Source organism: Plenodomus lingam (assembly GCF_022343315.1).
Source record: "Plenodomus lingam strain CAN1 chromosome Unknown contig_11, whole genome shotgun sequence".
In the NCBI taxonomy this organism is placed as follows: domain Eukaryota; kingdom Fungi; phylum Ascomycota; class Dothideomycetes; order Pleosporales; family Leptosphaeriaceae; genus Plenodomus; species Plenodomus lingam.
Window position 1 is genome coordinate 946,708 of NW_027093929.1, and position 14,594 is coordinate 961,301.

General features: G+C 47.9%; 3 protein-coding genes across 3 annotated transcripts; 1 reads left to right on the top strand and 2 right to left on the bottom strand.

The window, feature by feature from the left end:
* Positions 1 to 6,156: 6,156 nt before the first annotated feature.
* IAQ61_000735 (uncharacterized protein) lies at positions 6,157 to 6,749 on the bottom strand (the record flags this gene model as incomplete). The annotated part of the gene is made up of 2 exons (XM_003842571.1): positions 6,157 to 6,503; positions 6,551 to 6,749. 2 exons carry the CDS (start codon positions 6,747 to 6,749, stop codon positions 6,157 to 6,159), a joined length of 546 nt encoding a protein of 181 aa, XP_003842619.1.
* A 428-nt stretch (positions 6,750 to 7,177) lies between these two features.
* On the bottom strand, positions 7,178 to 9,326 carry IAQ61_000736 (uncharacterized protein; the record flags this gene model as incomplete). The annotated part of the gene is made up of 4 exons (XM_066094798.1): positions 7,178 to 8,524; positions 8,677 to 8,712; positions 8,843 to 8,933; positions 9,196 to 9,326. The coding sequence occupies 4 exons, from the start codon at positions 9,324 to 9,326 to the stop codon at positions 7,178 to 7,180; spliced, it is 1,605 nt and encodes a 534-aa protein (XP_065955106.1).
* Positions 9,327 to 10,422: 1,096 nt separating this feature from the next.
* On the top strand, positions 10,423 to 11,518 carry IAQ61_000737 (uncharacterized protein; the record flags this gene model as incomplete). The annotated part of the gene is made up of 2 exons (XM_066094799.1): positions 10,423 to 11,194; positions 11,259 to 11,518. 2 exons carry the CDS (start codon positions 10,423 to 10,425, stop codon positions 11,516 to 11,518), a joined length of 1,032 nt encoding a protein of 343 aa, XP_065955107.1.
* Positions 11,519 to 14,594: the final 3,076 nt, after the last annotated feature.

A 14,594-nucleotide genomic window follows, 5' to 3' on the forward strand; every position in this document is an offset into this window, starting at 1 on the left:
TCTAGGGGTAAGAGTAATCTAGGATAGAAAGAGATAGATAATAACACTTGTTTATAATAAATATATTAATAAGATTGCAAAGAAATTTAATCTAGTAGAGATAGGAAAATTCCCTACTACACTACTATTAAGTAAAGATATTAAAAAGAGCATAGGAGAAGCCACTAAAAAAGAGATTAAGGACTATTAGGAGCGCGTTAGATTAATCCTTTACACCTTAATTATAGTGCGCCCTAATATTGCCTATATAGCCTCCTAGCTCTCCTAATACCTTACTAACCTATCTAAATAATACTTTAATGCAGTTAATTAAGTAATTATCTATCTATACTAAACTTAATACTAATTAATCTAATATAGGAATAGGGATCCTAATAAGCTTATAATATATAGTAATGCGTTATTTACTAATAATATTAATACTTAGCAATTATTATATAGATACCTAATTACGCTCTTTAGAGGACCTATTATTTAGAAGGTAGCTTAATAAGCAACTATTACTACTTTAACTACTAAGGTAGAGCTCCTTGCACTTAAGCAAGTAAGTAAAGAAGTAATAGCGTTAAAATACTTTTTAACTAAAATACACCTTACTTTAGATACTACCTAGATAATTAATTATAATAATTAATAAACTATTAGGTTAGTAGTAGGTAATAATAAAAGGATTACTACTAAGCTATGCTATATAGATATTTAAAATATATAGCTTAGATAAGAGTATAAAAAGGGATCTTTCTATATTACCTACCTACCTACTAGTAACATACTAGCTAATAGGCTTACTAAAAACCTAACTATATAATAATTTATAAGGTTTAGGGAGTACCTAAAGTTATATAATAGTAGAGTATATATTATATAGTGTTAATTAAAGTAAGGTAGTATATAAGATCTATTAATATATAATATAAAAATAACTAACTATAGCCTACCTCTCTATTATTAACTAGGTAGCTTCTTTAAGGAGCTCTATTACGCGTGTAAAGCGTGCCTTAGAGTCTATAGGGAGCTACCTAGGTTACTCTAACCTAGGATCTATAGGAGGAACCTTAGAGGAGCTAGAGTTCTTATCTTCTAATAAGGAGCTCTAGGCACCCTTAGCTATAGTAGTAGCCTTACACGCAAGCTTAGTAGTAGTAGTAGCAGCTTTTACTAGCTCCTACTACTTAGCCTTACTCTCCTTAAGGAGCACTAAGACCCTCTACTTCTTATCCTTAAGAAGGTCTTAGCTCTTACCTACCTACTTCCTTACTAGGAAGGATAGCGTAGAATATTAGGCAAGCTTAGGGCTATTAGTTTATTAGTATAAGATCTTACTAAAGTATTATAAAGGAAAAATTCTTATATAGATTATATATATTAGAATATAGCTATACCTAAAGGAGCACTACTAGTACTAAGTCCCCCTACTAGAAGAGTTATAGCACTTACTATTAGACTTATTAAAGAGCGTAGAGCGTAAATAATTTAGATAAGTTTTAGTATAATAAATACTAGGCTTACTATAATAGGAGGATCTTAGGGTCTCCTTAGGAGCTAGAGAGGGAGCAGGAGCAGGGATATAAGGTAGGGTCTAGGGAGGAGCAGGAGCTAGAGTTAGAGCTAGAGTAGTAGGAGCTAGAGCAGGAGTAACCTTCCTTAGCTTTATAATCTTAACTATAGTAGTAGTAGCTATATATTTAGCTACTACACGCTCTATAATAGCCTTACGCTTAGTAGTAGTACGCTTTTCTTTAGTAGTAGTAGCTTTAGTAACTATAGCTTTAGCTATATAGAAGGTAATAAGGGTAGTATAGGTAGAGTAAGCGTAAGTAGTAGTTTTTAACTTTAACTAAGATATAGGTTAGTAAGGATATAAGTATAGTTTAGATCTTTAAGGTTATATAATCTTATAATTTAAGCTATAGTAAAAGATTATAGTTAGGTAGATAGAGTTATAGAGCTTAGTCTAGATAATATCTACGCGCGTAAGTATAGGCTAAATAAGGAAGGCGCGCTAGTTAGTATCTAAAAGGTAAGCTAATTTAACCCTTTAGATATATAACGCTCTAATTAGCTATACTACCTACTAACTATAAGCGTAACTATAATAATAAAAGATCTACCTATACCTAGGGGGTGTGTTATAGGAGGGATATTAACTAGATTATAGAGTATCTTAATCTAATTAACCCTAATTAATACCCCTATATAACCTACTATCTAATTAACTGCTAGCTTACTACTAAGTGCCTAATAAAAAGCAGGAGCTCTAGTAAGGAAGGTTTACTAATTATTCACCTTCTAATAAGGGTAGCTAAAGCTCTATATATATAAGTACGATCGTAGTAGATATAATCTAATAATCTATCTCCCAAATTATTCCTAACCTTAGTGATCTAAATTTCCACACTTTATATAAAGCTACAAAGGGAGCAAATACTATAATATTAAGTAGCTAAAGGGTGTAAGTGCTATAAGGGGGATATATTATAAGTAGGATCTTATATTTATTATAGTACTTAATAAACTCTATTATTATATAAGATCTATAGCTATTAAGGATAAGGAGCTAGTATAAAGTATAAGCTTTAGCTTTTATCTTGCAATTAAACACCTCCTTAAGCTAGGATACCCCTAAGGTATAGCTTATCTACCTACTTAGTAATCCTATAAAGAAAGCTTAGTATTATAATAAGTTAAAATCTTATAACTAGGTATCTTATAGAGCTCTAGATTAGGACTAATAAATAAGAGTAGGGGTAAGAGTAGTACTATTAGCGTATATACAAGCTATAGTAGTAATCTACTCCCTATTACTATCCTAGAGTATAGCTCTAATCTTTCTTTGCTTATAGGCGCTCTTATTAAATATATATTTAGTTTTTAATAGTACTCTAATAAGAAAACCCTTCTTATTTATATTATAGATATACTAACTCTTAATATTATATTATTCTATTTTTTAGTATAAAAGCTTAAAGTATAAGCTATACTTAAAGGTAGAATTAGCTTTAAAGTAGTTATAATTAAGCCTAGTAGCCTAATAGGAGATAAAATTAATATTATAGTAGTTAATAAAGCGCTATACCTAATTTTTACCTACTAGATTCCCTATTATTTTAGTTATAAAATTTTAAATAATAGTCTATATAGGGGGTAATCCTTACCTATAAAGCTTTTTAATATACTTTATAAGCTTACTTTCTTATATAGTATTAAGTATTTAACTATTTAGTAGAGTAGTAGTACACGCCTACTAAATTTTCTAGTAGTGTCTAGATAAGGTTAACTACAAGTAACTATACTTTTCTACTATTTCTAAGTATATAAAATCTTCTCTAAGAGTTAAGGATTTAATTACTATAAGCGTGTTATTAATAGGTGCTATAGTTGTTAAGAAATTTAGTGTTGAAAATTTGGTGATTTTGGTGTTGGTGGGCGCTTGGTGGGGGTGGGCGCTCGGTGGTGGATCACGTTACGGGACAGACTGTCATCCGTACTTAATTGTGATCACTATAGTGCAGGGTGTGCAGATACCGACTTCCGTGTAGCCATCGACCGGACTGCTGGAGTCTATAAGCGAGGCGCATCCCGGACCCGTACAATACCAACATTGTACAACGTCGTGTCTAACTCCTAGGATTTTATTTTGGAGCGAGGCATGCAGCTGCGCGCTTGCGGCGTAGAGAGATGCTTGCGGTGTTCTGCGTGGACAAGTGGTGAGATGGGGGGGAAACGTGGGGAGAGTAGGCATATCGTCTGGGGTTTTTCTTTAGTGGATTGAAGATCTTGCAACTGCCGCGAATCTGGAACAAAGACGGACGCATGCGGACCGCTTAAGGCGACTCTCATGGCTTTCTTGAATGCGGCTTCACCGAGCCTGAGTTCTAGGCGTTATGCAATGCTAGAGTAAGGATGTAATGACTGGCGAGCTGAACATAGTATGCCGAATTTTAGTCGTTAATCGATACCAAATCGAGACCACCGTGATTCGGGAGCTGAACATGGTAGGCTGAGCATGCAGGAAAGAGAGAGGCGTCCAGTATGTCGAACCTGGTTCCAGCCGTGAAGAAGCGGTAGGCTGAAATGCGATGCTAAGTATAGCGAAATGGCAGAGAGCAACAGCAGTAGCAAAACCCTCAATCCTTCCTGCTTTCCCATAGCCCAGCAAAGCCATCTGACCCATGTCTCAGCACAAATTGGGACTCCGGTTACGAGGTCACCCGGCCAGCAGACGGAGACTTGTCTCCGAAGCCAGCGGGCTCACCGAGTACTGGCACTTGTTCAAGGCAGTTGGGTGTATGCGAAACCTGCCTTTCTACGGCTTGAGATGACTGGACCCGTGCGTAGCTACTCTACGGACATCGGGTTCGCATCTTAGTTGAGACACCGGCAACATGGAGGCAGCCTGCTTTGCGTGGCATCGCTCACCGAACCGGCTCCATCATGGTAGGTAGGCAGGCAACCATATGTACGAAACACACGAGTGAGCACCAGCATATGACTTTAAACGTCCCGCTTTCAGGGATATAGGCGAAGCCCCAACCCGTACGGCCAATCGACAACGGCAGAGATTCGAAACGCCGGTCCAGGCGAAATCTCTGCAAGTTGTCCGAAAGGCCAACGGTTGTATGCCTGGAATGGGATACGAAGAAGAACCCGCTCTTGTCTCCCATCGTGACCTACAACACACTACATGCTGACGGGTCCGATACGTTAGCACTGCAGCTAATCCAGTCCGCTTCAGCGTTTCGCTACAGCGACACTGGCGACCCTTTGCAGGCCTAGCTCGGACCGATGCTACTTGAAGTAGCACTGACTTTTATTCCACAAACACTACCTGTGTACATGGCCACGCAGCAAAGTACAGCCGGCGGCCTCAGCATAAAACGCATCGTTTGCAAGACACACAGACACACGTGCGGAAGTACGTGCGGCCAGCACTGATGTGTTGCTTGGTACGCCTTCCCCGTCGCTGTGGTCCAAACACTGCGGAAGGGGAAGCTGGGCATTTGGCTTGGATGATCCCCCTTATTACTGATACATCTGGTCAGCACGGGTAATAGTGTGGCAGGCATTACCTTGGTGGGAAGGACGGCGAGGTGGGAAGTTACCAGTAAAGGCTGTTCCAACGTTTGTTATTTTGGGACTGTGCACTCTTGTCTCATGAGTTGGAGTGGATGCACACGCCTCTTGAGCCATGGTGATCCACGACATTGTCCGTTGACATATGTGTGTAAACTATCGTGCGGATTGTATGAGGTGCATGAAAAGGCGGTAGATGATCTCATATCCCGCTGCATCCATTCACCGTTAGCGGAGGGCGAGTGGAGAGGGAGACATGGAAGATCTAAGCTAGCCATATGATTGCGATGGACATATGGCGACGATCATCCCCATATGGAAATGGTTTCGTAGCGATATCGTTTTAAACGTTAAAAACTGCCCCAGAGTCCCAAGGGTACGAGTTTGTGGCTGTTCATTTTCGCCTTAGCTCCAAAAGTATCCACAGCCACACGCCCTAGCTCTACACTCTATAGCAATTATGGTAGGCTGTTCGTCCAAAAGGAAAAAAAGTAAAATGATTTGGAATATTTGGGGTTTTCGGTCGACTGGAGGGAACGGCGCGTTAATTCTAGCCTCCGGGGAGCCTCGCTAACCCCTCGACGACGGCGTCGACGCCGGCGCCAAATTTACAAGCTACCAACACCTTACTCCTAGTTCAGCCTCCTCCACTGAATCTGCACACCTACTTCTCCATTGCGTCGCTGAAGTAGATACTATACCGCATGCAGTACCCTTCATCCACCTTTATAGGTAAGGTAACCAGTACAATTCCGTTTCTGCATGTTCGTTTGTTGACAGTGTTGCGCGCTACACGCGAGTCCCGCAAAGCCTATAATCTCGATGAGGTTAAGGTAACGTGCAACTGCATGATCGAGTGCTTGTAGTGTCCAATAGATATGTGCTTACAGTCGGCGACTGTGAGCGCCAATGTAGGATTGGAAAGCCAACGTTGACTTTTGATAGTATACTTGGCGCTTGATGGTGATGGTGTCTCGTCCTGGCTGGACGTGCCGCACCGACCGCAACCCAAATAGAGATCTCTGACGCTTCGTCCGCTGGAGCCGTTGTTAGTTCCACAATGTGGATCGAGGGAACGTGGACTCATGGCGCTGAGAGGAACCGTGGTTGAGGCGGCAGATGGCGAGGTTTGGGCTCTTCCTCATTTGTACATCGTCGTTTGTTTGGGCTGGTGATGCTAATAAGTGCAATCTGGTTGATACCCCTTGCCTCTGCCGCAGTGTGTACCAGACATGTCGTCGCTGATCGTTGCTCACTGAAATGGAGCCAGTGCGGTACAGTGCCTGACGCGGCCTTGCACCGGTCACTGGACAATAGTGCTGCAAGAGGCTCGGTGACATAGATAATCGATGCTGCAGATATGCCAGCTGGCGCTGCTCCACCTTCTCTTTGGGGACAGAAACCGGAAAAGGGGCGGCCAATCATTGATTCTACAACGGTTGATTTTGGCGCAACGTGAGAAGAGATGAGCCAATACCAAGTAAGATTCCACTGGCGGTACGAATATCTGAGCGAGAATGATTATGTAGTCTGATCGATCTAATCGACAGATCGAACGGGTGTTGAGCACTGAGTTTTGCAATGTGAGTGCCTATGCTCGCATATGGAAAGATGGCACTGGTTAGCAGGTGGCATCCCGAGGCAAGTTGGTTGCTCGGAATGAAAATAGTGAACATGGGCTGCTTGACAAGTGCAAATTCTTGATTCTTGATTGCTGAATAATGACTGCAATAAGCAAGTGCTGTGCACTATTGGGTATTATGCGCTCATATAGACTATCGCGACAGAAAGCCGATGTCCTTCGGTTCCTCAACTGGCTCACATGAACCCTAAAGAATTCGGCTTGAAAACAAAATGGGAGGTCCCAGCGAACCCAAATATCCACCCAATCCCCTGAGGCCTGCATGGGGTATCCTGTAACGACCATGTGAAATCCATTCCTCCCTTTTTGGTTCATAGATGACAGAAATTGACATCTTGGATAGAATTGAGATAATAGAAAGTTTGATCATTGGTCATCGACCATTAATAGAAGTATATGTGCGAGACACATGGTATATAGACAAGAAGGGATATACTGAATGAGCTTGAACATGATTGACATCTACATTATATTGCGGAGGCTCATCCGATCTCTTGGTGATACGGGAGCGCTCTTGACTGGGGATGGTAACGCTGGAAGCGCATACGGAGTGGGTAGTTGTCGTGCCGATGGGCTCGTCGCCACACTGGCAGATTTGGGCGGGGGTATCAATGGCTCCGTGAGTGAATGGAAGGGAGGAAGCGACCATTGAGGTATACTGATCGGTGATGATTGAGGAAGAGAGTGATGATGGGTGAGTTGAGGAGCGGGCATAGTGAGTAGCTGTGGTCGCTCTGGGCGTTCGTAAGGTTGCTCCCTGAATGACGACATGACATGAGATGCTGTCGTTTCACTGCGCTGCATGGGAGGAAGCTGTAGTGAACCACGCCGCCTGTAGATGTCGTAGTGAGCATCGTCCTCAGGCGCGAAACCATTTGAAGGCAAGTAGCGGGGATTTGAACTCTTACGCTCTTCCCTGCTTCCTACGAGTGGGGCAAGCGTAATGTCCAGAGGTGACGCCGCACCATGAGGTGACCTGGTTTCGGATTCGGTGTCGGTGATCAATGATGGGGCACCATCTGCAGAGACAATGGAGTAGCCTGAGGGGGAAGGCATGGGGGTCTCGAAGCCTCTTGCTCGGGCGCTACTATGATTTCCGTACGCAGAGACATCCAGTGGTTGCGGCCGTGGTCCTGAATAGGGCTCAAATCGCTGCGGCTGAGGTAGCTTCATTGTGTGATTGAGCGATGGTCGACGGGAATCGTGATATGACAGAGAGTGGTGTTCCTCATGGTGTGTAAGGCTCTGGGGTGCAGAGTAGTGATAGCCACATTGCTCTTGATGCATGTTTTCGCGGGCTCGGTGTTCAGGACGATCGGGATTACGCTTGCGGCGGTTTTGGCCGCCGTTCCACCAGTTCTTTACTGCGTTGTCGCTGCGTCCCTTCAATCGCCTGGCAATCTCTGCCCACCTTTTGCCCATCTCTGCAACCATCTTCTCGATAAGCTCACCCTCGTCAGCGGTGATCGGGTCGTGGTTCAGTGATGGCTTGAGGTTTTGGTGGTATCGTTCTCGACATTGCTTCGGTGACCGTGAGCCGATCTCTTGTGAAATGCGAACCCAGTTGTGAGGACCGTTGCGGGCGACCAAGTTCACTAGCCACTGATCCTCATGCTGTGACCATGGACCACGTCGGTGGGCAACCATAATGATTTTTTGGGGGAGGGGCAAGGTACCCGTCGGAACAGGTTGAGAGAGAGCCTGAACAGAACGGCACAGTAAGGACTGTCCAGAGGGTTGATGGTGATGGGATTGAATTGTCGTAGAAACCCAAATGAGACTAGGAGACTGTTCGTAGGGTGTCCTTGACTATGGCAGGCGTTAGTATGCAAGTGTAATTATTGATGGTGATGAACCAAGGCATAAATGTATGGCTGATATACACGAGGGGTTGATCAAGAGGATGTGATCTCCAGTGAGATGCGAAGTAGAGTACGGAGCGGGGACAGAAAACAACGTACCTCGTAGTATCCGTGAAGAGTACGATTAGCAAGGGACTTGGTTTTAGTTGGGTAGTATCGATGTCAGAGCATGTAGTCAAGGTGTTGGATCAGGAACCAACGGTAACGTGCAGAGGCGAGCACTGGTATATATCACAGAAGCGCGGGGAGGATAGTCAGGGCACACAGGCGCCAAGCTGGTCGAGGAGTTATTGGCTTGTTCGGGATGGGCAGGATGTGTACGAGGATTCTGCTTTTGAGAGGATGCGGCTAAGGCACTGGTGAGATGGTGGTCGGGACAGCTGGGGCGTCATGGGGCGCTCAATGTGACTAGCTGGGCCCTGAGCAGCAGTGGGCTGTCGACGACGCAGACAAACAGCGATGAACCTGGATAGGGACCAGATCGTCGGATTCGACAAGTACCCTGTATCACATCGTGGCATGGAGTATGGCACTCGCCCGGCGCCATCCAGGACCGGCAAAAAAAACAAAAGCGCGCCAGCTTCGCATTACCATCCCGGACGCACCGTAGTAAATTACTAGTTACCCTGCAACGCTCCCTGCCCGACCAGAGCAGCGCTCGTCCCCGCTCGCGACCCACAGCTCGCGCAGCCTGGTCGCGCCTCAACGATGAAAGGCTGGGGGCCCTGGCCGTTTCGCTGACGATTCATGGCGGCGCTCAGCAGGTCGATATTTTGACGACAGCATGGAGAGTGTCAATGATACCCCCACTCGGCGCGAGGCTTTGAAGTGTCCTTCTCCATCCGCCCCCTCCCTCCTGCGTACGGTAAAACCAAACATGGGCTCAATTCAAAGTTCAGTAGCCTCAGCCAGCCTTCAGCAGCAGCCAGAAGCTGTGGCCTCCACCCAAGGGACCTTTTGCTTTCTGCCACAGAGCCACTCTATGTCATTGGAAGACCGCTTTCGTAGTGACAGTGCTGCATCCCATCACCCTGGTAGGTAGTAGGCAGGTAGTATACCATTGAATTGATGGCCGGGAATGTGCCGCCAAATTACACGTCTGTAGACGGCGGTCATGGCCCATGGCCTTCTTTCCTTACAGCGTCGACGGATAGACGCCTGACGTCTTGCAGCTAGCGGTAGGACACACACAATGGGCAGCAGATGGCATGGCAGAGAATGGCAGAGATAGTGTTTTCTGGTGAAGCAGTGTTCCGAGAGAGAGAGAGAGACTGAGGCAGCTCTTCGGATGAGCGCCGCACGATGCACGTTGCGGTCAGCACTTGCTCGTCGATCAAACGGGTGCTGAGGCTTGAGGACGGACCGGGCACGAATAGTGCGATCGTCACGGCCCTTGGGGTGGAGAACACGAGGTCGGCGAGGTGGGCTTGGCACTCTCACACTCCTTTTCAGGCCTGTCGTTCTCCCGATGTTAGCGCAGCACCGAGCTCCTGTCGAACTCGTGGTGTTTCTGATTGCTGCAGTGCCTGGCGAACCCTCTTGGTGGTGAGGCGTGCACCCCCTGTCCCCCAGCTCCTCAGTGAATGAGTCGCCAGGGGAGTTGAGTGGAGGAGGGGGCGTGGAGGGGGTGGGGAAGGGGTAGGGTTAGCAGGCAGAAGCAAGGCCAGGGCGTTGGCTGTCGGCCATGGCCGTAATGATGAGAACAAGAATGAGAATGCAAATCACACCATACTGATGATGAACACGATGCCGTTGATGATGTGTTGGGTGGAAAGCAAGCGAGGGCGCGGTGGTGCTGGGGGGCCCAGGCAGTGAATTGAGCGGCGACGGGTGCATTTGGAATGAATGGGGTTTAGGCCGAGGGCGCACCAGAGGCCGCTGCCCGTTCCGGAAGGCTCGGACTGTTTACTCCAAACAAGGAAACGACGGCTGACGGGCTCGCCAAACGCCAGAGCGTTGTCCCAAAGCGCGACTCCACTCACATCGTCACTCTCCAGCAGACTCTCCCCCATGCATGTACAAGGCTTAGGTGCAATACCTGCAACCTTATCATACTTGTCCAAGTATTGCACGGCCGAGATCCGTTGCTGGCGATCTTTGTTTGGTTGCCTGGTCGCCTTGCTCTCGATCGTGTGTGCTGTTCCCCATCTCGATTGTTTCGCCACTGGCGGCTCCTCCAATGGCGATCCTGCTTGCGGCCAATTGATTGCATGCAGCACACTGTCTGGCCCTGTTCTGGCCCTGTTCTGGCCTGCCCCTACACTGAGTGGTGGGCAAGGGAGTGAACAGGCCTCAGGAATGGCTCCTGGCCACGGTCCATCCAGGTATCAAACCTTAGCTACCACTACCCTACCCTACCCTACCCTACCCTACCCTACCTACTACTGTACCTATGTACCTCTACACATACACACACAAACATGTTGCTACGCCGTCATCCATGGCCTCAGCTCAGTCTTGGGATGCTGGGAGCGTGCGGCTAGGTATGGAGTACTGAATCCGCTCTGCCTTGTGGCCCTGACCCTGAATCCTGATGCTGACCCTGGGGATGATGATGGGCTGTGCGGTGTGCTGCTGGTTGTGCTTCTACCGAACAGTATGGAGCTATGCTCCATAGGTACACCGTATGTATTAGTATTACTATGCCATGTACTGACCGGTACCATGGTACTCTACCTGAGGCACGTCCACCTGTCTATGGCTGCCATTTACGACGGTGACCCTTGTTGTTGTTGTTGCTGGTGCTGCTGCCGCAAGCAGAGTGCCAGAGTCGGGCCAGCCTCGTTTCCAATCCCATCGCACGCCCTTTTTCCACGCACAGGACTCTAGCTACCTAGCTCTATGTACAGGCCTACGTAGGGACCTACATTTCTCCGTGCTGAGGCTTGCAAGTTGCGGCGCAGTCTTGGGCCTTGGCCAAGTGCCTCACTTCAATTACTAGATGTTCATGTGGCCAGGTGAGCCTGATCTGGGGTTTCACACCCTCGCCCGCTCTGGGCCAAGCGTCGCCCCCTAAGCGAGAGGCTAGCCCCACGGCTCGCTCATTTTCCGGATGACTGTCTCTCGCCATGCTTCTTCAGCCGCGTCTGCTGCATCCTCGCACAAATCCAGCGACCTCGCCGTTCACTTACCTGGGTCCATTCTCTCGATCTTTTTCATTCATGGCCTTGCCTGTACACTGTGGCTTGTCTAGCTCAACGGCTGCCCTGGTCCATCCTATTTGCGTCTGTCTATTTGGACATAGCGATGCGATCTATCTGTGTATATGTTCTGTTGGTGCATGGAATGGGTAGATTACATGCTTGTGGGCCGAGGCCCCCCGTCCCCTCCGTTTCGTATCCACCATCCCCAGCGAAACCAGCATCCTAGTCCAGCTCCTGGCCACTATAAGCCGGGGTGGAAAGCGATTGCGAACATGGTGAATGGTATGCCTTGCATTCTGTCCGCCCCCCATGGCCATCACGATCCTAAGCTAAACCGACCGCCTTGAGCGAGAGGTTGGGCGGCTGCAGCCACCCAGCCTGTCTCTATCCCACCGCTTACAACAGTCTATAGGACAAAATAGAGAACAAATTAATTCGTCTCAAAACTGGCATTGGTAGCTGGTAGGTAAGCCGGTGCTCCACAGGCTCCAGCAGAAGCGTTCACCAAGCTCTTTCGTTGCCAGAACCCGTCTCCTGGGACCAACGGCCGTTCCAGCAGTTCGAGACGTGGCTCCTGTCGTGACCACTGCAATGTCTGAACAAAAGTGCCTCCGTGTTGCTTAGCATGGGTTGGCCACGCCTCTGTGTCCACCACGCTTTTCTTCGGTTCTGTACAATGCTGCGCGGCCTGTACCCGACCGAATATCTTCGGGCGGGGAGTGGAGCCCTATTTCGATTCTGCACCGTGTTCTGATACGAGATCCTTACTGTCGAAACCCTGCCATGTGCTCCTTCGAGGCCGATCAGTCAATGACATCAAGGCAAGGTGACAACACGGCCTGTCATGGATATTGGTCTTTCTTAACAGCAAAGTTTTGCCTGGGAGGGACTGGGGAAAACTACCTCCCGACAAACACGTTGAGGGAAATGGACAGGATGTTGTACCCTGCAAGCTTTCCATCGCCTCTCCTCCGAACGCCACGGTGGGCCTTAGATAGGGTGCGGACTCGCCATCATGCACCCGAGGAGCAGGTCACGGAAAGGCCAACGGATGGGAGTCGGATCTCGTTGCGAGATCGCTAAGTTGTGGAACAATATTGGTCGCGCAGCACTGATGATACTACCGGCGCGTCATGACGATTTGCAGACGAGATGTCGCAACGTACTCACGACTCACGAGCAAAAGCGCTCCAAGGCTGCTATCTGGCCCGCCTTGGCACGAACAAAACCTCCAAGGTACCCGGGTTCTTTTTCGCTGTTGCCACGCGACGTATCGGTACCTATCTGTGGTGGTAAGCCAACAGTCTGCAGCAACTGCTGGCATCTATACACAATACACAAGCAAAAGAATCCAGGTATGTCAAGCAGCAAGAAAAGCAAGTACGCAATCTATGTACATAATGCTCGCATTGCCGCTCTAGCCTCTTGCGCGGGTCTATACATACAGGGAACCCCAGCACAGATCCCAAAGATCAGATTAACGAGTGATCGGCCCCGAGCCAATGGAAACTCAGCCGCTGCACCCATTTGTCTGAAACTAGCCCATCCACGCACGCACACCTTGTTGCTTTTCCTCCCTTGTTCATGCATCCTCGGTCTCGCATTGGCTGTCGGTGTGGTACTCTCATGTATTACTTTCCAGGTTGTGTGTGGAGCCCATGTTTATATATGTACTGTATTGTACAACGAACGAGACAATTCCTTCGCTCACTCACGGCTTTTGACAGCGGGACAACTGGCAACTGGCGGTCAGGCAATCATCTCGATCTCTCGATCGCGCCAAGGATCCAGTCCAACCCGCATCCCACGTGTCCACCTACCTAGAGCACCCAGCGATACTCTAGATGTGCTCCCCGAAAGTCAGGAGCAGAGTCTCGCGACAGCTCGCCCCCAAGCCAGGCCATGTTCACAAAGATCCCGGACGTGCCCCTGCAGTGGGTCATTTTGCACCTCAGAGCACTCCCTACAGACAGTAATGGCTGACTCGTCGTTCAATTCATGACGCACACGCTAACACCCACTCTGTGTGCATCGTTCTACACTGGTTGAAGGCCACATGCACGCTTGCAAGGGCAAGGGAAAGCCGTTTAGCTTTCAGATCTGAGTCGCCTGCCGAATCGGATCGACATGCCCCACTTCAACCCCCTTTCTTCCGCAAGAGTCGTCACATCCCTCGCGACGTCACTATTGTATGTCCACACATTACCTACTGCCTCATGATCTCTCGAGATGACCCCCCACACCCAGGGTGGAGTTAGACAGGATCACGCACTAGAGCCAACACCTACCAAATTACCAGTGCAAATCCTGCGTGGCTGAATGGAATAATATTGCCACACTAAGCATCCACCTACACACTTCAACCATCCAATATACAAACCGTGCTCGGATCCCCTTTTGTGTGCCGCCGTACCTGTGGAGAGGCGGATGTGCAAGAATGCCGAGTCGTTGCAGTGGCGCTGATCACGATCAACATGCCGAGCACCACGAAAACAAGCACAGCGCAAAGCACGACTGACCTCGCCGAAGTCCTCTCCAAAAAAATGGTAATCATGACGGCAAGTCCAGCATAGCGACAAATCAAGAGCTAGAAGCGACCCGTAGCGTCATTGCTTAACTCTGTCTCTTGTCCAGGGCATGTTCGCGGGAAGCATGTGCTAACGCGGATACGCCCGTTGAAGAGCCGGGCCAGACCCGCCGTTCGACCAGGCGAAGCGAAACCGTGCTGTGTGTGTTTTCTTTTGTTTTCAATAACACTTGAGAAAGCATAAACCTGCCGTATATTCCCCAGCCTAGATCCCCAAGCAAAGTTTGTGACAAATTGGTCAAATTGGGGTCCCCAATGGGGCAGCGTTGTCGTAACCCGTCAAGGAA